At 41.0% G+C, this 26,940-nt stretch overlaps 2 protein-coding genes across 7 annotated transcripts; one reads left to right on the plus strand and one right to left on the minus strand.

The window, feature by feature from the left end:
• Positions 1-1,989: 1,989 nt before the first annotated feature.
• slc28a1 (solute carrier family 28 member 1) lies at positions 1,990-9,932 on the plus strand. 2 transcript variants are annotated; one of them, XM_076991095.1, is made up of 18 exons: positions 1,990-2,008; positions 2,213-2,319; positions 2,393-2,460; positions 2,659-2,750; positions 2,925-3,114; positions 3,380-3,521; positions 3,801-3,914; positions 4,187-4,264; positions 4,366-4,446; positions 4,536-4,616; positions 5,188-5,313; positions 5,480-5,610; positions 5,691-5,859; positions 6,004-6,189; positions 6,787-6,868; positions 8,049-8,147; positions 8,584-8,689; positions 8,817-9,932. In XM_076991095.1, the coding sequence occupies exons 1-18, from the start codon at positions 2,005-2,007 to the stop codon at positions 8,929-8,931; spliced, it is 1,971 nt and encodes a 656-aa protein (XP_076847210.1). In that variant the 5' UTR covers positions 1,990-2,004; the 3' UTR covers positions 8,932-9,932. The 2 variants fall into 2 exon arrangements, with proteins under 2 accessions (XP_076847210.1, XP_076847209.1); XM_076991094.1 differs by lacking the exon at positions 1,990-2,008 and having other exon boundaries at positions 2,047-2,319.
• Positions 9,933-10,039: 107 nt separating this feature from the next.
• On the minus strand, positions 10,040-26,605 carry alpk3a (alpha-kinase 3a). 5 transcript variants are annotated; one of them, XM_076991090.1, is made up of 16 exons: positions 26,517-26,605; positions 26,163-26,279; positions 25,552-25,752; positions 24,897-24,935; positions 24,198-24,319; positions 23,390-23,507; positions 21,901-23,257; positions 14,972-17,483; positions 14,210-14,357; positions 13,489-13,616; positions 13,345-13,380; positions 12,983-13,257; positions 12,639-12,727; positions 12,088-12,305; positions 11,721-11,769; positions 10,040-11,603 (listed from the first exon to the last, which is right to left on the minus strand). In XM_076991090.1, exons 3-16 carry the CDS (start codon positions 25,680-25,682, stop codon positions 11,258-11,260), a joined length of 5,568 nt encoding a protein of 1,855 aa, XP_076847205.1. In that variant the 5' UTR covers positions 25,683-25,752; positions 26,163-26,279; positions 26,517-26,605; the 3' UTR covers positions 10,040-11,257. The 5 variants fall into 5 exon arrangements, with proteins under 5 accessions (XP_076847205.1, XP_076847202.1, XP_076847207.1 ...); XM_076991087.1 differs by having other exon boundaries at positions 25,552-25,758; XM_076991092.1 differs by lacking the exon at positions 24,897-24,935 and having other exon boundaries at positions 25,552-25,758.
• Between the last annotated feature and the right edge of the window lie 335 nt (positions 26,606-26,940).

Here is a 26,940-nt window from a genome sequence, read left to right on the forward strand (position 1 = left end):
GGTGATTGTAGAGGAAACAGCTGATTTGAGTTCCAAGAGGAATCGGATTTTCTTTTTACATTAACTGGTTTGAATCTGAAGAATTTGATGAGATGATTACATTTGGTATAACTGGTCTGCTAATAATTTGCTAGACTTGTTGCTATGTTCATACATTTGGATTTAGTTTGGAGCAAAAACGCTGCATTGCAATGTGTCGCTGGGATATGGAATCCAGCCTGCAATGCGAGACGCTCCTTATCTCAGAGGACCGTGAGGGCGCATTCATGTTATCACACAGATACACGCTGCACCAACACACGCCAAATGATTTATCTGATTTTATGTTTATTGCTTTTTTGTGAGTAATTAGAGTAACTAAAATTTTATGTTTATTTTGTTGCAAGTGATTTGCACTGTACATGCACGTCTTCATGCATGACATTTGTTTATTTGAATGTAGGGGCTCAAGTGTTGTATTTTATATTATTTGACTTGTGAGTGTGAAGTCAATTGACTTCAAGTTCATAGTTTACTGACAAAAAACAAAAACAACAAAATGTTGAACCAAAAGTAAACTTTTATTAAGATGCCAAAAGTTTCATGCATTATTAAACAGATTTAAAACAGATATTCATAGAAATTCAGCCCAGAGACCCAAATAACCCAAGTTCTTCAGGGTGGACATCAGGGGCATTCCTGAGAATATTTCAGTGGACCATCTAAAACCAAACTTGGACAGCACTGTGGTGGCGGCGTGGCTGGCCAGGTGTGGACGACCCCCGGTCACTTTTCCTGCCCACCCTGCTGGGTGACCTGCCTGTCTCTCTGCCCTGGTTCCAGGCAGTATGAGCTCTTCTGGATGATTCTGGGTGATTATGGGTGATTCTGGGTGATTATGGGTGATTCTGGGTGATTCTGGGTGATTATGCCCCCACGGTGTTTGGACATATTTGATTTTGTGAATCTGGGGGGGGTCTCCCTATAACAGACTCTTAGGGAGAGCGGCACATGCACGTACTGGGGGTTCGAGTGGGCTAGAGTGTGAACTACGTTGTTAGTTAGTAACCTGTTGTTGCCTCATTCCAAAACCCTCTTCAGTGTTATATTAACATGCAGACACATGTGGGAGAATTACACACTAAACAATAGTCAATGCAAGTAAAAGTATGATGAACATGAGAAAAAGAACATTCACTTAAAGGGGTTAAAATATAATCCTGCACAAAGGACTGGATTACCTTTGCAGACCTTGAGGGAGCACGTGCACCAGAATCTAAATGGTCATCAAACCAGCAACCCCAAATCCTCAGCTAATGGTCAGGTATGGTCAGGTATGGCCTGATATATAAAGATATATCAGTTAAGAAAAAATCATAATCAATCCAATTAGGATCAAAACGTTAGCCAAAACCACACAAGTAATATGAGTCCAACCAGTAACTATACCAAATATGCTACTGGGATCTGAATTAACCTTTGGCTGTAGAAACATGCTTATGCAATAAAATAAGCCACACCTCCCTGAGATGGTGAAAGGAAATCTGACCCACCCAGATTTGCAGAAAGTTTCAGATAAAGCAAAAGATTTTAGGGGTAAAGTTTAGGAGCAATATATAGAAACAGGAATCTGGAGTGTCCATACAACTGACTAAAGAGAAGAAAAACAACACCAAGGCATGTTTCTAGAGTGCTTTTATTGTGCTCGACCTTTGGATGTTTTGCGTAATCCCATGTTCAGTATGATATGCTGTCTTTGACTCTGCATCATGAAGTTGGTTGTCATAAAACAGGATCATAGCAGGAAAGTTCAAATCTGCTAAGCAAAGAACCTTATCTGGTCACCTGGTGATGTGTCATTTAAATAATCTATGACAATATTCTGTGATGACAGAGCGAATGAATGCTCGAATGAATATGACCACACTGCCATGTGGTTAATTAATAATAAGGGCCTGTAAGGAGTTTGTGTGAAGGTAGTGTTTTAACACTGAACATTTGTCACTTAGTCAAAGAGGAGCCAGAATGAGTAAGCCATTTGCTCTTTCCCTGTTGTTTGATCAGAATGTATTTTAACAGGTGCCTATGGTCTTTACGTGCGCTTGTTAGAAAAAAAGCAAGAGACAAATGTGGTTTATTTGCCATGTTTAAAGAAACTGCACTTTTAAAGTATTTGTTTTTAAGTCACAGAAGATGCGATAGATGGTGTTAAGGCTTGAACGTTTTCTTGCAGCAGATAATGATATACAAATGAAAAGTGTTGACCATGGAAACATACATGGGGTGGACAATCCAGGCTTTGAAGAAGACGTGGGACGTCTGGGGAGCCACTTGCCAATGGTGATTGACTCACCCTCTCAGTTTATTTGGAAAGGTAAAAGAATGAGTATGTTGAGTATGTTTGGACCTACAGGAGGAAAATCCATCAGATCACAAGAGTGAGACTGCGGAGGAGATCTCCAAAAAGAAGTCGTTTGTAAGGTAAGCTGTAAATTTAAACTTTTTATTGGCAGTATTTTGATTGGGTGGAACTAGACATGCAGTGTTTTATTGCAGTGTGTAAAAGCAACTTCATATTTTTGTATCACAGTAAATACGTAATAAAAAATACATTTGATTAATATTTGCCATTAAGTATATGAAAGTGTCATAGTTATGTTTTATTTGTGAATGGTGCAGTAAAGTATTCAAGCCCATCACAGCCACAGAAAACTTCCTAAAAGCCCATTCAACAGTCCTCAAATACATCGCCCTGGGAGTTCTTACCGCAGGTACCTTTCTTTTGTACATACATACATATTCAGCTCATTTCTACACAGCTCCTGAAGGTGGTTCCTCGCTAATTTGAACACCTCAAAATGGAATTTGAGCATGAAATACAACAGTATGTCATTACTGCTCAGCCAGAAGGAGTTATGATATATGGTTTCATTTTCCAAACCCAGGATATGTGGCATACTTCATCGCTGCTTGCGTCCTGGACTTCCAGAGAGCCATCGCTCTTGTTGTTCTAACCAGCGTGGTGGTGGTGGCCGTCACGTATGATCTTGTGAAGAAGTACAAGGGGGACAGTATAAAACGCTTCTTCAAGCCTGCTTTGAGATGTTTTAAAGCAAATGTCAGGTGGCTAAAATGGTGAGTAGGGTCTGGTCTCCAAGCTAACACAGGCTCGGTTACAAATTAAAGATCTGGAACTCATGGTTTTACATTTTCAACCCTGAGTAAAACACTTTTTCCCGATTTTTCATGAAATGAAAAACCATTTTTTCAGCTGAAATGAAAAACCATTTTTCATTTGAACAGGACATGAAAATGTTTGGCAACGTTGCTCAGGGAACGTTAAACAAGTGGTACAGGATGGCAAGGTTGGCTTTTGAGAGCTGCTCTGTGCATCCTGCAGGGTGTTTGTTCTGGTGGTGGTGGGTCTGCTGGTGGCGTGGGTGGTGGTGGACACAAGCAAGCATCAGGAGCAGCTTATCTCCTTTGGCGGCATCTGCCTCTTCATCCTCGGCTTGTTCATCTTCTCCGCACACAGATCTGCGGTGAGCCGTGAAATCCAGTACACAACACTTGTGACACTCGTGACTGCTTTACAGTTGCTTTGTTCTTTCTGGTGGACTGTGCTAAAGCTGACAAGCTTATCTTTCTCTGCATTCTTTGGAATTATTATTATTTTTTTTGCAAATGTTATCACACGACTGGATTTCATGGTTGTTTTTTGTTAATGATATGACCTTCAAAAGATTGATCTTAAATGTAGTACTGTGCTATATCCGAGCTATAGTGTAGATGGTAACACAGGTTTGTGGGTTTTCCTCCAGGTGTGTTGGAGGACACTCTTCTGGGGGCTTGGTTTGCAGTTTGCCATTGGCCTGTTTGTCATAAGAACAGAACCAGGTCTCATAGCTTTCAGCTGGCTTGGAGCTCAAATTAAGGTACCAATACTTAATTATTAATTAATTAAGTCAGTAATGCATGGGTAATTAATAGAAAGTATCACTGTGTTTTAAATGGGCTGAATGAGAAATGTTAGAGACCTTTAGCTTCGCTGTTAAAGCTTTAGAGACCTTTAAGGCAGAGATATTTTTCAACCATGTGAAAAAGACACTAAACTTCCCAAAGCATTTGTCGATTTTCCAAACCTAACGCAACAACCAGTTTAAAAGCTTTCAGTGGTGTACACTAACACGTGCTGTTATTGGACTAGACGTTTCTGAGCTACACCGATGCTGGCTCTTCATTTGTGTTTGGCAGTCTGGTTGAAGCAGGAGTATTTGCATGCACGGTGAGCGAAGGAACCCATCCTGAAGAACTTACAATGAACTTTTTGTGTGGAATCTTTAGCAACTTAACTCAGACTCTTTGACCATGTCTATGCTCCTGCAGGTTTTGCCTATAGTGGTATTTTTCAGCAGTGTTATGTCAGTCTTGTACTTCCTTGGATTGATGCAATGGGTTATTTTGAAGGTGAGTCACTGAATTTCAAACATTTTGGTCTGCAGTGCACTACATTTGGAATGAGTGTACTCCTGAACAATATTTCTGTTTTTACAAAGATTTCCTGGATTATGCAAGTTACCATGGGAACCTCTCCAACTGAGAGTTTAAGTGTTGCTGGGAATATATTTGTTGGGCAGGTAATACAATTCAATACAAGTGATCAGTTATATGTATATAATGTTATTTTTATTTTTACTAAATAAGTATTACCTTGGCTAAACAATGACAGATCGGTGCTGAGTTGTTTGAATATTGACTTAATTTAAGCAAAGTTAACAGTGTAATGAAGTGACCAGAGATGGGCATTCCAGGTTCAGAAAGTAAAAGTCCTCACCAGGATTTTGCTCATGCTTCCTTTTTTTACTTTCTTTTACTTTCTTAATCAGGAACGCCTATCTCTAGAAGTGACATATTCTCAAGTAATCATTTGCCCTAGCAAAGTTGGCCCCTAGAGTATTAGCTGGTTTTTATTTGCTGGACTTATTTTGAAATTAATGTCCTGTTCTAAACAAGAACATTGCTTTCAGTTGTGCGTATCCGGTCTGCAAACTAAACATAATGATATCAAGTACTAAACGTTATGAAATATAAGAATATTCCCAGTAATTAATTAAGACTGAGTTAACATTAAGGCAATGACAAATTAGCGTGTAATTTACTGCATGGTATTTAAGGTTAAAGTATAAAAGTTCTTTTATTCTCTGTCAGACAGAGGCGCCACTACTGATTCGACCATATCTGAAAGACATGACCAAATCAGAGATTCATGCGGTTATGGTTGGAGGCTTTGCTACCATCGCAGGCAGCGTGATGGGAGCCTTCATTTCATTTGGGGTGAGGCAGTTTTGTAAACAAGACAGTTGTTACAAATTAGAAGGTATTTATGCATGTGTCACATCTGCCGTTGTGATTAATAGTAAAACTCAAGGGGAGTGTACGTCTTTAGTTGGTGGCATGGTTGACAGACCTGCCATGTTGAGTAGCTGTTCCCCCTCTACAGATTGACGAGTCGTCATTGATCGCTGCCTCTGTGATGGCTGCTCCTTGCGCGTTGGCCATCTCCAAACTTTCGTACCCTGAAACTGAAGAGAGCAAGTTTAAATCTGACCAGGGGGTCAAATTGGAAGCCGGGTGTGTGTGCATCACGATACAGCATGATAATAAACACCTATCAGAAGGTCCCTTTTTCATTGCCTTTTGTTTTTGTTTAGTGGCGAACGGAATATCCTGGAGGCAGCGAGCTCAGGGGCATCTGCGTCTATTGGACTGGTGGCTAACATAGCTGTTAACTTGATCGCGTTTCTTGCCATTCTGGACTTCATTAATGCGGCTCTGAGATGGCTAGGAGGGATGGTGGGATATCCCCAGGTCACGTTTGAGGTGAAGTATGAATTTCTCAACTTTATCTCAGGCAAACTGCAAACATTTTTGCTTATGCTGATTCTTAAGACCAGGTTGACCTTTCACATGCTTAAAAAACCACAATAACCATATTAAAGTGATTTTTTATCTTCAACCCCTCAGCTCATCTGCTCATATGTGTTCATGCCAGTTGCCTTTATGATGGGAATACCAGTCGAAGATTCCTTCATTGTGGCTGAACTTATAGGAACAAAACTCTTCCTCAATGAATTCATAGCTTATGAGAAGCTGTCAAAGCTTAAGAGCAACAGACTAAATGGCACCACAGAAGCTGGGGCGTACATCTCAGTGAGTTGTTATATTTTCTCCCTTTAATGTGATTTATTGTAGTATAAGCTCAGTGTTCAGTGTATAAACCATACGTAAACAACATCTGCTGCATTATGTTATCAGTAAAGTATTTAAGTTTTTATCTGTGACATAGTCCAAGATTAAGATGTCCTCTGATTGGTTAGGTATGGCCAGGTATCATGGACGTAGTTTTGATTTCATAAGTGGGGGGGACACAACCTGGGGTGGCGAACTGTTGAGCGGTGGGGGGGGGGGGGGGGGGGGGGGGGTTGAATGAAAATTGTTGAGCGCTGTGAACAAAAATTGTTGAGCGGGGGGGGGGGGCTCGGAGCTGCATGATCCTAGTGCTAGATTTGTCGCTATTTGGATATTGTTTTTTTAACCGTTAAAAAGTGGGGGGGACATGACTTCGTCGCTACTTAAATATTTGGTTTTAACTGTAAAAACTGGGGGGGACCAAAACCGGCTATTGAAAAAGTGGGGGGGACATGTCCCCCCCGTCCCCCCCCAAAACTACGTCCGTGCCAGGTATGCTTCCACAGCCAGGTATGCTTCCACAGCTTCTCCTTAGATGAATAACTTTTGTCCATGCAGATCAGATCAGAAGTCATCAGCACCTATGCTCTGTGTGGCTTTGCTAACTTCAGTTCTCTTGGAATTGTTATTGGTGGCCTATGTGAGTATCTACGCACACACGGACACTTTATATAAACTCTTCAGACAAGTAGCCCCGAACTGGAGGACAAATGATCCACTGCCAGGAATGTCCACAATGTTCTGTTCTTCAAAGTATCACACAGGTGTATAGGAATATGTTGACTTTAGGGTATGAGCCCCCATGTTTGGTCTTGGAGACCTATTGCCCTAAAGTTCAGTTCCAATCCTAACCTACTGCTAAAGGTCTTGTTTATCTAAGCTGTGTTAAATTAGGAGTGGAGCTGACTTGCAGGTTAATAGGTCTGCAGGGCCTGACCTGTGCAACAATGCTATATGTAGCACCTGTATTATATATTCAGTTAATTTTCAATTAAATTCAGGTGAAATATCATTCATACACTGTAAAACCCAACAAGTTCACTAAATCATTTTTAAGTACAGTTAACTTAAAAAAATAATAAAACTTTAAATAAAATATATAAGTTTAATAAAATCTTAATTTTTAAAATATATTTATATTTTTAAGTACTACATATTACAATACTTTTAGTAATAATTATATAATTTCCAACTTAACCATTTTTTTAAACATTTTTATGGCATTTGGCAGACACTCTTATCCAGAGCGACTTACATTTTATCTCATTTTTTTAAATACAAGTGAGCAATTGAGGGTCTTGCTCAGGGGCATCTCAGTCATGGCCTCAGGTCTGGGAATCGAACCCACGACCCTCCAGTCACAAGACCAGTTCCCTAACCGCCAGGCCATGAAGCGCTGCCATTGTGACCACTGTAAAAAGTAAATCCGGGACACCGAGCATGTTGGTGACGTCAGACGCTGCGTGCCTTTGGATACTCATAAATTATAATGTTAGTGACAGTCATTACTCAAAAATATGTACTCATTTAAACTTAAAACATAACAAAAAGTTAAGACAGCGCAAAACCTTAATGCTGGGTTAACTAAATAACAAGATTTGAGTGTTATACCAATAAAGAGTATAAGTTAACAATACTGTTTGGGTTTACAGTGTATATACTGTAAAACTACGCAGACTCAACTGTACAGTATTATAAACAGTTGTGCATGTTATCCTTAAGGTGTGAGGCAGTTAACACTGATACTGTATAACTAAACTTATTGACATAACTCAAAGCCCAACATCCGATGTTAACAATGTCCATATTCTGTTCCTCAGCCTCCATTTGTCCATCAAGGAAAAGTGACATCTCTGCTTTAGTGCTAAGAGCCTTGTTAACAGGCACATGTGTTTCCCTGATTAATGCTTGTGTTGCTGGTAAGTGACACGTGTAACCAACATCTGCACTTGGGTACTTCTCAGTGATTCAGCAATGCTACAGCCATGCCTCCAACTGTCATCCATTATAACAACATCATTATCATTTCAAATACCAGTGGGGGACTCCTTATACTCTAGTCATAGTTTTTCCTTGTATTTATTGCTAGCGTCTTCTCCAGCAAATGCATTGCGCTTCTAGTTTCAGAGCAACTAGTCGTGGCTGCCTGCTACTAGATTGGAAATGCCTGTGGCTGCAAGGAATGTTGTTTGCATAGATAATTTAAGGTCTGAATGGATGCAAACATCAGCTAGTCAGTTCAGGAGCTGACGGTCATCAGGCTAGGCAGGATTGATATGTAGGTATGTGCACTGTACATCTATGAGCACTGATAATCTCTGAAATCAACCTTTTTTCAATCTAACCCATCTTTAGGTATACTTTTTGCTCAACCACTGGATTGCATAGGGGTGTTTGAGAATTTTGTTGCAATGTCCAGCAGTGCAGATATTCAAACATGCTGCTATGACCTTTTTGACAGGTAAAGTCATAGGACGTCTGTATATGTGAACAACTGAAATTGATTCAAGTCAAGGAAGGCTTGTGTAGTGGAAGATGTATTTACCAGGAGTCATGAGAGTCACTATTTGATTCTTGTTTTGTTGCAGTGTGGTGAACAACGGAACGGTGGTCTCTTTTGAGGGGTCTTGGAGTTCAGTGAAAAATGCCACCATTTACTTTACACAGTGTTGTCATCTCTATAATGAAACTGTGTGCATGTAGAATTACCCAAGAACATCATATTGACACAGTGTAAATGGCTTTGTATTATACTGTGCGGCCTTCACAGTAATCGGTACCCTGGGTAAAGATGGACAAAAAAAAAGACTTGAGAAAATAACCTTATGCTGACAATATGAGACAAACCTTCAGTGTGACTCATCAGACAACGGCTTAAAAATGGTTTCATATCCTGATGTTTTAAACAACCTGAGCTGTGTTGAATCTACCTGGAAGAGGATGCAAAGGGCTGATCTGTTCCACCCCCCAGCGAGGATGATTTGACAGCCAAACCTTTACCAAGCATCACCGCTGGACCATTGCTGGAGCTGATTGCAAGCTGGAGTCAAGGTCACTGCAATTCATTCAACATGATTGGATCTTCTAGCAGGACAATGGCCCAAAGCATTCTCCCAAACAGACACTAAATGGTTCAGGGACCAGAGAATCAAGCCATGTCAGTGGCCCTACTAGTCCCTTGGCCCCCAAGACCATTGAACACGGGAATTGAAGAGATGCATCGAAAATCAGGATACTGAAGGATCTCAAACATTTTGTGAGGGGAACGTGTCTCCTATGGTTACATGTGTCTTCCCACCTCATCCAGGGTTACAAGAGGTGCACAATGGCAGAAATGGCAATAAAGAAGCTTAAAAAAGCAAATAGACCAAGAACTGCAACGTGTTTCTTTCGACCAGATAATCAATTTTTCACCTTTACCAAGGGTTCTGTATGTAATATTTTATGAGGTCCTTCATCTTTTACATTTAACATATTATAACATATTTGAATCAATCTTTGTATTTCACCAAGAGATAATGCTACCAATGAATGTACACTACAATGCCTTTACGTTAAAGTCTAATTGTAGCTTTAAAGAAGTGTAACTAGTGTGAATGGACACAACACTAAGAATTAAAACTTGTGAAATGTTGTGATTTCAGCATTGTTTGAAATGATATATGCCAGTTTCAGTAAATAGAAATTAGAACATTTAACACTGGAATTAATAAATATTTCCTTATTATGGTCCTATTCACTCAATGTTTAGCTCAAACCATTGTGCATTATTGTCATTATTAGAGTTGAAAGCCAAAAAAAGAGAAAAGAGTAATTTACATATTTTAATTTACAAAAACAAAACACTACACAACAAATGACCTCAAATGCATTGTATTCCCCTGTCATTGACACATACATATATCACGCCCACCCACACACATCTAGTCCCCATGTACACCTCCTGTCCACAGCATTTTCTGTCTTTTATCACACTGAAGCATTACACTTTGAACATCAGCTTTAGTAAACTTTCAGACACATGGATAAACAATAAGCAAAAAACAACAACAGCAACAACACAGGTGAATGATGGACTATTAAAGCCTTCATGTGGAACGTTATCTACTATGGCATCAAAATGTATTCTTGCTAATTACAATCTGAATAAATTATCAGTAAATTAAAGGATGATAGGTCATTAAACTTGTTTGATGTTATGAGCACCTTCAAAATAGTGAGATTTGTAAATCCTGTTGTGCTGTTTAATAGCGCTAGAAAGGCGTGGCGTTTTGCTGCTAGTCCAAAAGGACAAGACCAAAGAGTGTTATAGCATAGCGTCCACCCTCTCGCTGATCACACAAGATAAAAACATGTTCACTCATCATGTAACACTTTTACTCGCTTTAAAAATTGTATACACATCACAAAAGATAAGTGAATATCATTAGATAAACTGCCAATGCTGGTTCTGAAGAATATGCATAAAATGACTACAGCCACATATCTGAATTATGGCTACAGTTCCAAAACACAACACAGTTTACTAGCCAGTTTAAATCCAATTATATCTACCAAAGAAAATCTGAGTTTTAGTACTGTCCATTCACACACATCACAGATGTTAGAGGATTGTTTATCAACCCATTTTTTATTGTGTTCCTCAGCACTATAAACAAATCTTTCTTAGAACATCTTCAACAAGAGAATCAGCTCTTGGAATCCATTTTATCATTCATAGCATTCATTTTAAAACTCCTAAATAATTGGCAAGGTTTGACAGCTGGGAGCACTTACTGGAGAGTGATTTACAAAATATTACTTTACAATTGGCAAACTCCTGTGGTCATAAACCACTATCTCTACTGCAGCATAGGATACCATGGGCTCAGGGCATTCTTGAAATGCTAATCAACTAATAAACCAATAAAGTGCAGCCGTTTGGCCTTTTCAAAATCGAATGTAGAAAACAGTGTAATTATGACACAAAGACAAGGGGGTCGTGCTCTAGTGGCTGATTCTGTTGGCCATCCAGTTAGTTCCATCAACTTTACCTCATCCTGACGGCTTTTGGAACTTCTACAGTTTTATGCTTGCTAGGGACTTTGTTCTCCTCATCTTCCCCAGTCTTTTTTACCACTTTGGGACTAGTGCTGTCTTTCCTGGCCACCTGGGGGCTCCCCGATCCCTTCCTCTGGACCTGGGGACTGGGCGATCCAGGGCCACCCCTCCTGGCAAGCAAAGGGCTCCTGGAAGTCTTCACTTTGGGCTGTTGCTGGGAATCCATGGTCTTCAGGGGCCGGAGGCCCAGCAGACCACAGTAGTAGTTGCACTGATGCTGGGTAACAAACTGTTCCATTATCTTCGGAGAGCCTTCATCCGTCAAGCCCTGATACCTACGGCACAGCAGGTCATCATGCTAATATCACTACTTAAAATGTTATAATGAAAGAACTGTTTAAATATTGTTTAAATATTATATGCTTCTAATATAGTAGAGTAGTCAGACAAACCCTTTGGACTTGGTTGCAATGCTAATGTTTGTAATCTTTGTATCCACACCTAAAAGAAACAAATTATGTTTTCATTTAGCAGGGAGGTTGGATCATTCAAACTACACACTGCAACATATTACAGACCTACAAGGTAATTCTAAGGATTAAATGTTCATAATATAGCGGATGTAGAGGGTCTATCTGTGGGGCCCTGGACACCCACAGACCGGCAAAGTTCCACCTCCACCTTTCAGCAGGACACATGGAATCCTGCTAAAGGATTTTAGGAGCAATTGAATATTAGACAGTAGTGTCATGAATAGGAACTAAAGTCTCCAGGAGGACAGACGTCAAGACACAGAGACGGGGACCCTCATCATCTCACCTTCTAGTCGCGTCACCAGCAGACTGCCACTTGTCCACTGGTGAATCCAGTGTTGGAACGTGCAACATTTCTGTTCCACCTCGGAGGTGGACAGAGTGATTAGTCTACCAGTATTGTCCATTGAGCAGTATGTCAAGTATGTCCCCTTCAGATCAGTCTCCACTGTAGCGTATGGGATGGTGTTGGCCGGCCGGGACATTAGATATAGAGGTATCACTCTGAACATTTAGGAGTGCAAAAATCACACAGGTCAGTGGGTTTACTTGATAACAAATATGTGCATCATAACAGCATTGCACTATAGCAGAAAACTCTGAATTTACACCACATCAGTATATACAAAATTAAAATAATAATTGTTTTAATATCAGGATTTTATGCAGTACTGGAAAAGTACTGAAAAGAGTCTCAGTACCAATGTTCAAGCTCAGTGCTCAAGTTCTCACACGTAAAATGTTTGGTTCCCCACTGGCTCTGACGCATGACATAACGGCCTAACATTTTCCTTCAGGGAAATTCTTATAGGAAATACATTAAGCTTTATTACTTACTCCAACGAGAAGCCAAAGTTTTCGATTACCCTTGCCTCAGCAGCAAAGATTTTGCAGTATTCCCGAATTGTGTTCTGGATTCTACATTCCTAACGACACAAACATGTACAGCAAAGCTTTTCCCCTTGTTCCCACTAGAACAGCTGTTACATTTATATTTCAACAATATTTTATATTCATTCAAATATAATATTTCATTAATTCACGAGTGATTCCAACTGCATTGTTTATGCTTAAACAAACATTTAAATAAACATAATAACAACCAGGTTAATTTTTGACTGTGGTGTGTGACCTTTAACCTTTGCTCATGGTATGCGCAGTGAACTGAAGGAATCACTCACCTGTTTGGTGGCCTCTAGATTCCTCTCAGCCAGACTGTTCTCCTCTTTGGTCCCGTATGCAATGGGATTTTTCACTTTGGCAATGCAGGTGCTTCCTGACTCGAAGATAGGGTCCAGACCATAGATGACCTTTGACCTGCTGGTCTTGTGCGCACAGCCCTCCCCGAGCTGTACCTCCTCAGTCATGATGCGGCCAAAGAACTTATCGCCCCAGTTCCCTGCATCAGCCAGGCCTTTGGTGAAGAGCAGGGGCATCATCTCGATCTCCTCTCCCACTAAAAGGATTGGGGAGCAGGACCACATGAGCTGTAGAGAAGCTAAGCTGCTAAAACATTACTTTGGTGACTGAAATTACAGTATACCTTCCAAATCATCCCTTAGGAAGAACTCTGCCAGTACTGAAAAAGAGAAAGAGGAAGTAGAGTGAAAGCCTCAGAGAAATGTGCTCCATTTACCAAAGCGGGATTTCAGTTCACTGATGAATCAAAGAGTAAAAGCAGGTTTACTGTCAGCGCTGAGTAAGTAGTCGGTGGTGTCAGTGCCGTATTCGTTCTTGATTGAGCAGCCATAAACTCCACAGTCTCTGCTGGAGGCCTGCACAATAGCCAGTGCCACTTGGCTCTCATCCCCCGCGCTGAGAAACAATTATGTTCACGTAATCAAGACTTGGTAAGAAAACTTCAGCGTGCTTTAATCTTCGCTACCATCTTTCTGCCACACGGGGGCACTGTTTTGCATAAATGTGCTTGTGGGCCTCTGTAGGAGGTTTAATGCTGCTGACATAGCATCTAGTGACACAAATACAGACCTTAATGCCCTCTGATCAGAAACAGGAAGGTGTTAGTTTTACAGACCCTGGCAAGAGTCTCATTTTCTTGTGTCACAGTTGTAAGATTCTTGAGAATATAAGGGAATTGGAAACTGCAAGTCTGCCGAATGCACTCCTCACTATAATTACAAGATGTTTGTCTAACTTCATATGCATATTGCACGTGATTAAAATATAACACTTAATTTTTGCAATATTGCAATGGTAAATACTCCAGAAACAATTAATAAATGACACGTTGCATAATTCAAGTTTATATTTCCTAGCCATTTTAACTTACATTTCTTATGCTGAATCATGAATTATGACCCCATATGCAACTTTTTTGAGTCAAAGGCAGTCAGAGTGATATTAGTCAGCACATTTATTTGTGGCTAAGAAAACTGTTTCTGACTTACCTTCTTTTTATCTCCACAATCTCCTCTTCATCTCGGAACCATTTGATGGTGGAGTCACTGAGCACGTTGAAGAACTGGCACCACAGCTTTAAGTGTCCCGTGGCATCTGAAAAGGGCTCTCCCCTGATCTTGCGGATTACCTGAGGAGCTGAGAGCAGATGAGCTGTAAGGCATCTGACGCGGGCACTACGCTAACAAAATACAATGTTTCTCATCTTCTTATCCAGCTTCAGAGTCCAACCTCATTTCCTCCTTTCCTCAAATGGTGTTCCTCATTTCTAAGCACATTGGCAGCGTTTGCTCCTCCCTAGACAGTGCTGACATTCACAGAACAACTTCTAATAGGTTTTACTAAACCCCAAATTATCATAGCTTATTTCCTTAGGAGAAGGATGTTTTTCTGCTGTGGTTTGTCTGTATATTGCAGGTCCTACCACAATCACTGTTCCAAATATGGAAGGATGCGATGTTCACACACCTATGCCTGAAGAGAATGTCAAATGCCTAACCAAGCGATATGAGACATATGACATCACAGCAATATGAGAATATAGGTCTTCACCATTACTTAATACAGAACCCACAGCATTCAGGAATCAAGCCTGAATTCTTGCTGCAACATATTATTACACAATGTAAAGATGTGATCTTAATTGGCTTTTAATAGGCTTGGGGTTAAAAGTTTTAGCCTTAGCCCAATTTTTAGCTTTGCTCTAATTCTATTGCCCTTTGAGTATAATAAAGTATGAATGTGTATGTTACCCTTGAAGGGGTCTAGCTTCTCCTTCTCAGCTGGCTTGCTTTCAGTGGGTGTGTTGTCCGGTTCTTCTGACGCCTCCTCCTTGGATTTGGGCACCTCCAGCATGGTTTTCCGGCGGCCTAACAAGGGCGAGCGCCTTTCCATGGGCGGCGTTTGCTGGCCACTCTGCAGCTGCAGTAAGGCCGCCCTACGAGCCTGGCTAGGGGACAGGTGCGGGGTGTCTCTCCTGTTCTGGCCGTCCGAGCCCTCGTCCTCAGACTTGGTTTTGGCGAGGTAGATTTTTCGGCGAGCCCCAGACGCCAACTCCTCTGGAGTGGCGGAGGGGATCAGGGTCAGGCTGTCACGCCGTTTCATTTTGGGGCTGCTCTCGCAGGACAGGGTGGACGTGGGCGTGCTACCTCCGCTCTCGTCTCCCTTTTTCTCACTTCCATCTGCTGAAATGGCAGGAACAGAGCCCTGACCCTCTAAATTGGGATTGTTCTTCGCCATAAGCCTCCGCAGGCTGGCTGGGCTCAACGGGGGCAGCGTTGGTCCCACAGGGGTTGTCAGGCCAAGCTTCTCCATAGCAGGTTTATCCCTTTGCAGCTTGTCAGCATCAGGTTCCACTTTTAATTCTTTGTGTGGAAAAACCTTATCAACATCAGGGCCAGTGATATTTTGTGGAGGTTTTGTTGATGATTGTGAGGACACGTCATCCACGCTCAGGTGAGTCTCTCCGAAGTTACTTTTGCCTGACGTGTTTTGTTCTTTTAGCAGCGTGGACCTTTCATCTCCAGGACCAGTGCTGGGTCCACCAACACGGGTCAGCTCAGCCTCAACCTTTCTGAGCACAGCAGACAAAACATCTGGTGCCCTGTCCTTGTTCGCACTGTTCTCTGCAGTGTCCTCCGTGTGTGCTGTGGCAACAGAGGAGACAGTACAGGCTTGCGTTTTGAGGTCTGTGTTGTCCAAGGGAGGACCAGCTTCAGGAAGGTTTGGCTCTCCATGCATTTGCACTTGATCCTGAGATGATACAACATCATCAGCACACGCTATGCTGATTATGGGGATACTGCCGCTGCCGTTTCCTCTGTGTCTCCCACTGCTAATCTTGGCTGGCTCTTCTCTATCATCCACTCTGGCCTCTACGTTTTGTGGTTTACTATCCTGTTTTCGTTGGTCTCTTGGAACCCAATCGACGTTGCTTTCTTGCTGAGGTGGAGAAACATCTACGCGCTCTGTCATAGTCACCCCCCCGTGATCTTTCATGACTTCACTTCCTGCTCGACCTGCATCACTCACTGTTTCCTCTGGTTTGCGTTCACTGTCTCTGAATATGTGTGCCACCTCCTGGGCCAGGGGCTGTAGGACTCTCTCAGGTTCTGTTACCAGAGCATCTATTCTAGGGACACCTGCTGGTTCCTCCCGTTTGATCTTTTCTGGCATGGAGATCTTGTTTTCTGTAGCAAGTGGAGTAGCTCTCATCTTTGCGACATTTTTAATAACCGTTTCTCTTGTGTCTGGGAGAATTATGATCGGAGGAACTACGGCTTGATCCCTAGACTCCACCATGAATCTCTCAGCCTGGGCTTTTGTAAATATCTTTGGTTTATCTACTACGCTGGAGTTTAAATGAGGCTCTTTCCCCTCTATTTCTGAATTTCTTGTGAGTTTACAATGTTCTGGTTCTATGGCCATATTTGAAATAGCTGGCTCTAAATGAACATCTTGCTTTTTTCCATGACTATCTGCTTTCTTCTCAGTTTCATCTGTCTTCTTTTCTTCTGTACCTTCACGTGGTTCCACGCTGTTTTGATTCTTTTCTTCAGTACTATTTATCTCTTTTGTACTGGTGTTATGATCCTTAATTTCACCACTCATTTTTTCCTCTTTGCCATCATCTCTAACAGGAACTGTCGCAACCTCTTCTTCATTCCTCACAGGGCTGATCACCAAAGTTGGCACTGATCTTTTATTTTCCTGTAATACAGACACGCCCTGAAAATCTATATCACCTTCCTGATCTCTGGCGTTTAAAGAAATATCTGAGCTTGATGTCACCTCAACATTATCAGTTTTCTCTTTAGGAAATGCTGTCACTTCCACTTCCATTATGACATCACTTCCTTCAATAGCAGATAACCCCTCCGGCACTTTCTCTAGGGTTTCCTCTGCAAGCATCTCTACAGTTGAACCTCCTGCCCCTTCTGCCCCTCCAGCCTCTACCCTTGGCTCATCCTCTCTCATCTCATCCTCATTCTCAGGCTTGCTGGACCCCAGAAGAGGAGTGCTGTTGACATTGTGTGAAGGCCAAGAATCAGCGAAGCACACGCCCCTCTCCAGGTCTGTCGTGTTTGGGCCTGTTGGGGAGGCCTCTAGACTGTGTGTGACGTCTGTGCTGTCATCTTCCTCTGCTGCGAGTGTTTCTCCCTTGGCTTGTGTCATCTGATATGCAGTGGCGGTACATTCCTGGCTGCCAGTCTCACGAGGCAGGCCCACCTCCTCTCTGCCCTCTTCTGTACGGTCAGCTGTGGCCTTGAGGAATGAACACACAAGTGGTTAGCAAAACATGAACATAAATGCAGTGTGAATGTTCATTTGCTTAAATGGAGATAATGCTGAAATGGAAGGTAATATTGATTTACTGCAGTTTCCTATTGAACTCTATCTTTTATCTTCCCAGATTATAGTGAATTGTGAACAGATATAAGCCATTCATAATAAATGACTGTATCAGTTGCTCTGTGAGTGGTAATCAAAATATCTTACAAATATGTCACACCAGGATGAAGTGCCCAAGTCTGAATCATGTTGTTTCCTGTGATTTATGTAGTGTATTTCTAACTCCACTAATAATAGACAAATAATTACATTTCTACTTAGAAACTCCTCACCTAAAATATGTTTATCTATAATTCACTTGAATGGTGTTTTGGGATATTTATTTGTCTAATACACTGAAAATGTTTGCTGAATATCCTTATACTATATAAAATATGGTTATATGCTTGTATTTGTTTTCTTATACTTTTCAGTAGCTTTAGCAAAACTCAAGGATTAGCCTTAGTAATGCTTGATGTCAAGATGCATCTGTTTGGTACATTTTGCAACTGTCCAACAAACAACTTGTAATTTAAGGCCTGTCAGAACCTAACAGCGTATTCATGCTGCTGGTGGCCCTTGCTCCTGTTGACAGCTCTGTACCACAGAAAACATTCGAATGGGCATGAAACTCAGTCACATGGCATACCCAAAACCCAAGTTCAGAGAAGTAAGTGAACAGTTACAGTCTTATGCGGTAAGGGGCCTCTGAAATGTTTTTTTTTACCCTCATGCAGCCATTCACGAAGTACACAGTTACACTTTCAAAGAGGAAGATAAGTTGTGCAGTCTGTGAGCTATGTATTTTTAGGACTCTGCCCTCGAGTACACAGTACATGAAAAAAGCAGCATATATAAAGAGAGAACAGCACTTTTGATTCTAGGTTCTAGGTTTTACATGTATTTAAGAACACCACGTAGGTAATGTTCACAGGCCCCTCTGTGTCATCGTATCATTAGTTCAATGCATGTAGATTAGGGTTCACAGCCACAAGTACTCTATCACCATTGGAACGACCTTGGCGATAACCTTCCACATTCCCTCCATTTTTTTCTTTCAGTTCCTGATATTATCCCACTAGTTTCCATCACTTGGGACTGTCACGTCTTCTAGCGCTGCTGTTTTCTGTGTCTCGTTTTCTAGCATAACATCTGCTTCCTTTACCACCTGCCCATTTGTCTGGATCAGTTCTGGAGGTCCCATAGGATCGGAGCATTTTTTGTTTTCCACCATACGCTGTGTTTCCTCCCATTTAGACTTGGGGGTGTCCAGCTTACATGCCTCGCATACGTTCCTGTGTACGATCACTGGCACTTGGTTGAGGGTATTCTGCTCTTGACAGCATCTTGCATTCTGGTGCTAGCTGCTGGATTTTCTTAGAGGCTTCCTTAAGCAGAGTGCATCTTGGGTCTTCTATGGTGTGAAACACCCCTACTTTTCTTGACCCACTGCTGAGTGCTTGATCCTGTGCTGCCATAATTAGTGCCACTGTGCTGTCCTCCAGTCTTGCCTTTTACAGCCACTGGTGGGATTGTCTTATGTCTGCCACCTCTGCTATCTGTCGGTGATACATTCCGCACGGAGGCAACGTGCCACGGCAACTCCTCTGCTTCCATGGCGACCATCTGACTGAGGCACTCCCTCGGCAGCTCATCCTTGTGGGCATTGCATGGTTTCGTGGGTGTTTTGTGTGTCACCCTAGACAGAGGACCTTCCACATGGCAGCCCCAGTCCCCCACGCCTTCCAGCTGGCATACAGCCTTTGGATTTTGGATCGTGGGTGGAAGGCCTCGGGCATCTCATGGGTTTTTCTGGTCGTGACAACGGCGGCTTGGGGCCGGCAGCCGGACGCTGGATAGTGTGTAGTGATCTGCATGCAGATGGTTTTATATATAATAATGTATAAAAAGAAGTGTCAAGGAAAGTCACTTGGAAACGACAATGGTTCTCCTTATTAGGAAAGGACAGGTTTGATTCAGTAGCTGGAAACTGGCTTTTTATGTTCACTCACTTAATCTATGAATAGAAGCGTCACATGACCTCTTCCCTTTTGTTAGCAGAAGTTGCACTTTGGTGTTCCAATATAGAGAATACCAGCGAAGAGGGGAAGTTCCTCCTACTGATTCGCTAACACACAATAACGCACACGAAAACGTTTCCCACAATATATCATCAGAGTTGCAGTTCCATTTTATAAAAAAAAAGACTAAATCACTTGCCAGGTGCAAATTTAGAATAAATTAAACTGTGTATATTGTAACCAATTAATTAAAGACACGGTTCTCACTTTCACATCAGTACTGTAACAGCAAGGAAGGCAGGACACCGAGATGAGCAACCATTAAATTAGCTTCATTAGTTAGAATGCTTCGCAGTGTAGCACTTCATACACTCAACACATAAAAGTCGATATACACAACATGCAGAAGACCCAACAAAGACAAGCAACATTGACGACATCAACAGACATATATTCCTTAAGCTAAATGAGCCCCACGTGCACTGCATGACGAGATGAGACATAGGTGAGATGGAAGAAGGCACGAACATTGAACCATACCCAAGGGAAATGCATATAATAAACAGAGACAGGCTACACATGCACACGCCCAAAGGAGGGGTCAAGGGCTACGTGACAAGTACTATATCAGGAATTGGGACATGATGCAATGTCTACAGACATACTGCCCCACAGGTTCACTGCTCAAGCCTAACCCACCAGCTACACTGCACCTTATCTATGACAACATCACATGATGCAGAATCTTTTGTATCATGTGGTCCAGAGTCTAAATATCAACATCACCACAACAGCCAGTTTCCCTGAATTGCACTGAGAGGTATCAGAAAACCTTTCATTAAGTCATGCCAGAACCAAAGACCCATAGAAAATCATAAGAATTCATAATCTTAACAATAACATATTTGGCAGCAGATGCATATGACTAAAAGCAGATAAAGAGATATGGCCACTGTGTGGAGTGATTTTCATAAGAACTACCCAGAAAGACAATTATTTGAAGTTATCAGACATTAAGGATTCTGAGCAATGTAGAGATGTGCCCTTGCCACACTTAACATGCCCTACAGTCACATATTGTTTTATGCTCTGCCCATTTTAGGAATGGAATTAAAATTTGTACTCATATTGCATTAATATGTTTCTTTTTTAAATGTTTGGATTATATGTTTTGATTTGATAAATTACTTTACATAACATATTACCAATATGTTGTTGAAATATGCTGTCATATAACAATATCAATACCAGCAACCAATATACATTTTACAATAGAAAAAGTAGAGACATCTATCATTTGAAATATTTTTAATGGTAATTAATAAATGTTAATAAAATATATTAATTATTAGAGCAGTAGAAGCCCACCTTGCTTTACTTTCCAATAATATATGCTGATATGTATAATATCACATGGCTGTTTTCATATTTACATATGCATTTCATGTGTAATTCATTTCTTATTTTACACTTCTGGTCAAAATAGTTTCATTCTCAGATGGTTAGACTGTTACTGAAATGAATGTACTGATTCAAAGTCAAAGACATCTAGAGTGTAGAGTTAGGGACGAGTGTGGGGACACGTCCCCCTCAACCTCCACCCACATGCTACTTTTGTCCACACTTGATTGAAAATGTAAAGAAGTAATGACTTTGGCCTCCTACACTAATCAGTGTACACCGCCTGCACTAATATTGCAGTCTAAATCATGCATAAAATAATAATAACAATAATTAGAAGGTTTAGTTTGGTTGCCATTAGCTGTTCATTAAATGTAATGACCCACACAAACTCAAACACTCTCATACACTTTCAAACACTCATACCCTCTCAAACACTCATACACTCTCAAACACTCATACCCTCTCAAACACTCATACACTCTCAAACATTCTCATACACTCTCAAGCACTCTGAAGCACTGGCTGGTCTTGCTATTCATCAGTCTGTTTCAGTGTTACTTTCAGTCATGCCCACTCAGTCTTTGTTGTTAGGGGCCTAAGGCCACAGCTGCTTTGTGAATATGTTCAGAAACTTTTGATTTTTTTTACACTAAGTGAATAAAGTATGTAGCACCTTTTCATTTGAAATCTCTGATTTGGGTTTGATAGTAGTAGTGAATTGGAGAGCTGACATATTAATACGTTAACGTCCATGTAGTGCGCTTCTGGGTTGTGTGCTCAGGGCATATAATGTTTTCCAGCATGACCTGGGGATTGACTCAAGTCTCATCACACAAACATACCATTTATAAATAGCTCTGAAGTGCTCGCCTGCTCTGATGTGGCCACTGCTGAGGGTGAGCAATGCAGAGCTGCAGTGAACTCACCTCGAAAGGCTGTGAAGGTGGGAACTGTGGCCTTGCCTCCAGGTCACTCTCCTCACTGACTCTCTGTTGTTCTGTGTGTTCCTGGGAGCTCATCGTTGTGGCAAAGGAGCTTTTAGGATGTCTCCCTGTCGCTCGCGAGATATCCTCAGCGTTATGAGTGGGAAATCCATCTGATTCATTTTCCAAATTCAAGCTCGATGTTTCAGCGTTCAGATGTAATGAGGGTGGTGTCTTTTTGGGAGGCTTTTGTTGGGACTCATCAACCTCCATTGGCACAAGCTGCTCTGAGCCTACAACACAGACTCCTGGCTCTTGTGTTTGAGGGAGATGGATACGTGCTTCAGGAATGTGGAGTGGGATTTCTTTTTCACCGTTAACATCCCTGACTTTCTTGGTGGACTCGGGTGATTTCTTGCTTTTGCCAAAGAACATGCCCTTCAGCGAGTGAAACACGGAACTGAACGGTGACTTGTGCTGCTGCTCTGACTCTCTGTGTGCTGGTGTCCTATCCTCAGACACAGCCGCAGCCCTGTGCTCAACCTCTACCTGGGCCATTTTCTCTTGGTGTCTTTCTTGGCTTCTTCCATGCTCTCTTTTCCTTTCTTCTGTTTTTATCCATTCCTTTTCAATGTCCTTTCCCCCATCTCTTCCCTCTTCTTGAATGGTGCTGGCATCAGGACCTTTGACCTCCTCCGATGGAGTTGGGCCTTTCTGCCGTTCCTCACTAGGTTGGGATTGAAAAGACATTGATAAGTACTCTGGAAGACTGATTCCCTTGTATGAATCCTCCTTTTCCCCATTGGCTTGGCTAGGCTGGTTGGTAACAGCCTCTTCAAAACCATTAGAGATCCTGTTTTTCTTTCTGCTCACTTCCTCTCTGCTGACCTGTGCTGTGCCACCTGCTTCCACCTTCTCATGAACGAAGTTAAGCTGCGGTCTGTCTTTCTTTTCACTGAAATCTGAACTCAATCTATGGGCTTCCACTGAAAGCCCGTTTAACTCCTCATCAAACAGTGCTGTCTGTTCCTCGGTGCTTGCATCCTGTACGTCTTCACTGTCTCCGTCATGGAGTGTAGATAAAGAGTTTAGTTCTGGACCTTCAGACAACCTGCGTTTTCTCAGAGAACGGTCCTGATTGATGCTCAGGCGTTCCTGCTGAAGCTTCTCCTTCTCTTGACGCCGGATCTCCTCCTGCTCTCGCCGTTTCAGCTCAGCCTTCTGCTTGAGCTTAGCGAAGAACCTCTGATGGATCTTGTATTCGTTCATGGTGCCCACTTCTAAAACTCCTGAACAAGAGACAATACCTTTACCGTTCCTGGCTGAGGCCTGATAGATGGCCGCATCATCCACAGTGCAGCTACAAAACAAAACACAGTCACTACAGTCAAACTCAGGAACACTTAAAACAGCATCGTGCTGTAAATCAACACAATGGTCAATCAAATATATACTAGAACAGTCCAATAAAAGCCAGTTTTGATCAACTTACTTGTAGATATGCAGTGTATGAGTTTTTCCGTTGCGAAAAATTTCATATTTCGGAAGACCACAGTATCTGTCTAACTCCATGTCATCTTTATACCAAGTTAGCTCAGGGACCGGATGGCCTATGAGGACAAAAATAAAGTGGAGGAAGAACAAAACAATTACTAGGAAAACAATAAAACACCTCAATATAACACAGGTGCAAGTCATTAAAAATGGCAAGATCAACATTTTTGTTGGTATTTAGTGCTGAGAGGAACTAGACTCCAAAGGTAACATATGGTCCACTGAGTTTCATCTGTGGTATGATGATGGGAATAATTACAAATCTGTAAGACCAGCCAGTGATGAATACAAAAGGCCTGTCAAAATGTTCATATTCTTTAACATTAATAACAAATTTACTTTTGAACATATTTGGGACATTAGGTTATTGAACAAGATAAATAAGACATTCAACCTGAACCTAGCAAATCTACATCCACATCGGCTTCACACGAAAGGTGTTGCAGATGTTGGCAATCAAAACAGAAGTTTCAGAAGTAAAAATCTATTAATTTGAGTCTTAAATTATATTGTACTTTTACATACAATGTACAATGGGCTGTAATGAGTAACCAGTCATGGTTTTGTTAGGTAATGTTACAATCAGCTTTGAGTTTATTACTTATAAATCTGTTGTCTTGGCCATTTTGTATATATAGACTCAATATAATAATTATATATAGACTCAATATATAAAAATAAGAGAAAAAAGAGTAGGAACAATAATATGAATGTACTCAAATGCACGCCTGGTAACACTAGTGTACCTGAAACCACACAGGAGAACTTCACATTGCAGGTCTCTGATACTGCTTTGGACTTGATAGTGGTGTCAAAACATGGCTGGGTTTCTTCAGTCAGTTGAGCCATGACAGTACAAAATGTACTCCTGGAAAACATGGGGCCCATATAAAATGACCTTTAACTTAAACAAAGTCTTAGATTGACTGATTCACGGAAGTGCTGCTGAATGTTTTAAAATTATGATGTGAATCAGTGAATCTAACAATCTAATATTTAACCTCCTATGGTATTAATCATTCAATCAATCAATCAATCAATCAATCAATCAATCAATCAATCAATCAGCACTAATTGGTTTGAAGAAAATGTTAATGTAAGTATTATTGTCCCAGGTAGCTCAGTAGGAAAAGAGTGCTTAGAGATTGTTGTGTCAGTATTAAAGATCTCCATAGTATGTGAAGGCATTCGTTCTAGTTGTGACTGCATACATTTAGCATTCAGATTTTCTTTGCATCAAATCAGTCCCTGAGTAATTATCCTGGAGAACTGAAAACTTTGTACATCAACTCAAATAAAATCAAATTTAAGCATGTTTTCTTCTTTGCTTTGGAGAACTACAAACAAAATTAAAAACTGGGTATTGAAATAGTTATATTGTTGTTAGATTTGTCATTAGTGTGAGATTTATCTTCATAAGTATTTTATTTATAAGTATATTTTACCTCCATGGTTTGTAGTTTGAATACCTGTGAGTTGAATAGCTATTTAGAGAAAAGGCAGACCAAAAGCAACTCATAAATCAGGAGTATTTAATGTTATTAATGTAATTTAATGTCAATGTACTCATTAATGTCTATTTTACATTATAACAATTTATCTATATCACAGGCACAATATTAGCAGCTTATTTTCAATTATATATGTAAGATTAAAAAAAATAGGCATCTTTGCCTTTTAGGTTATGAACAGATAATAAACATGCTTGTAAATGCGATATGGTCTTTCTTACACATTATAACATCAGTGTTGCTCCAGGATCAATTCCACATACATTATTAATCATAATGATTAACTTTACCAGTAAAATAATAAAGTTAAACAAGGGGGTTAGTTACAAAATATTATATGTGATATAAATGAATAATAACGCCATACAGAGAGTTCCTGAAAATGTAAATATTTCTACATGTGGATGTCACATGAAATAGACTATTCTCCAAGAAAACAGTGAGTATACTCTTCTAAATCTGTTGAATCAGAATAATCTGAAATTAAGGTGTTGTTTATAGCTTGTGGTAAATGATAACCTGGCCAGCAAATCTGTCAGGTGTTCTACCAAATCTACAAAAAGAGGAAGAAGAAGAGAATCTTTTCTACCTGTTCTCAGGCCGCACGTTGGAGAGGTAGTTGCGGCTGTCCATACGTGGCGAAGGGACGTCTTCTCCATTCTGACTGCCAGATCTTCCATTGCCTGAGTAAGACCGTGTCATTGGCCTCCGCGATGTCATTGTCCAAAAAGGAAGAGTCTTAATTTCTATAGTCCAAAGGGAACCACCGGCGTCTTGCAGAATAACCCCTCTGTTTCTGGGGAGTAAAAGCAGTCTTCAACTCTGTGTTGTCACAGCTCCAATATGTCAATGGAGCCACTTAAATGAAAATAAAATTTAAGTGTTTTGTAATGTTTAATATGAAACAAAAGAGTTAAGATGATCAGAGTTAAGATGAACATGTGGTAAGTGTCATAAGAAAGATCCCCTTATAATTTTAAGACAAAACAAATCTAGACATGTTTCATAAGAAAGTTATAAATAGGACTTGTTAGTTTGGTGATGAGTTGTTTTTAGGCTAGCTTGTGCTTTTCAGTCAGGTGTTTAGGTGAGTTAGATGTTTGCTGTTTGAGTTGACACATCTTCACAGTAAGTTTACATTTCTACACAAGTAAATAAAAAAAATAAAAATCCAACACTGTAACATTTATGAATACTTGCCATTCGTGTGGTTTGCGTGTGTTAGTCCTTTGAAGCCTGCTGTCCATGTAGCAAGGCACTGCAATTGTCAATCACAGCCGCGCAAGTGGTGCCAGGAGAGCGCTATTTATAGCAGGCCTACAAATAGGCGAGAGAGCACATCACATTTTCCGAATCTAGCCATCGCTTCTAAAACCAAGGAGAGACCGAGGAGCAGTAACAGATTTGATCAGGGTCCCTTACACCCACTGATAACTGGGAATGTCAGAATGACACTATCTAATCAACTTTTTCAGTCTATCAGTCTAGAAGGTGGAGGTGATCTAGGTGAAGAGATGGCTCGGTGTGAATGATTACTTCTAGTGAATAGATTACTTTTTTTCCTCCAGGGTGGCAGAGGGGATTCGTTTTCAACAGCGGAGTGGACAGTGGCCTAGCCAAAAGCAGAATGCAGAATGCAGGCTTATTTAGGACAGCCCCTCAAAAGATCTTGACACTCAGTGGTCTCAGTCCCCTCCCACAGTCAACAGACTTGGCTGCTGGTGTAGTGCGGTTGCCTCATTTTCCAAGCATGAAAGGGTTCAGGTTACATGCTCCTGCAAGAACTCTCTCTCTCTCTCTCTCTCTCTCTCTCTCTCTCTCTCTCTCTCACACACACACACACACACACACACACACACACACACACACACACACACACACACACACACACACACACAAACACACACACACTATATTCGCCATTGAAGGAACTCATAAAATAACTAAAACAAATAGGTTCCTACTAATTATATGTTTA

This window comes from Brachyhypopomus gauderio, chromosome 2 (genome assembly GCF_052324685.1).
Source record: "Brachyhypopomus gauderio isolate BG-103 chromosome 2, BGAUD_0.2, whole genome shotgun sequence".
NCBI classification, from domain to species: Eukaryota; Metazoa; Chordata; class Actinopteri; order Gymnotiformes; family Hypopomidae; genus Brachyhypopomus; species Brachyhypopomus gauderio.

Excerpts from the sequence above, each read along its gene's own strand:
- slc28a1 (XM_076991094.1), top strand. The coding sequence starts at position 2,182 with ATGGTGTTAAGGCTTGAACGTTTTCTTGCAGCAGATAATGATATACAA. Across the intron at positions 2,751-2,924 it reads CCTGGGAGTTCTTACCGCAG|GATATGTGGCATACTTCATC; the intron begins GTACCTTTCTTT and ends TTCCAAACCCAG. Across the intron at positions 4,447-4,535 it reads TGCAATGGGTTATTTTGAAG|ATTTCCTGGATTATGCAAGT; the intron begins GTGAGTCACTGA and ends GTTTTTACAAAG.
- alpk3a (XM_076991090.1), bottom strand. The coding sequence starts at position 25,682 with ATGACATCGCGGAGGCCAATGACACGGTCTTACTCAGGCAATGGAAGA. Across the intron at positions 24,320-24,896 it reads TCAAACTACAAACCATGGAG|GAGTACATTTTGTACTGTCA; the intron begins GTAAAATATACT and ends CATGTTTTCCAG. Across the intron at positions 11,770-12,087 it reads GCTGGTGACGCGACTAGAAG|GTGTGGATACAAAGATTACA; the intron begins GTGAGATGATGA and ends TGTTTCTTTTAG.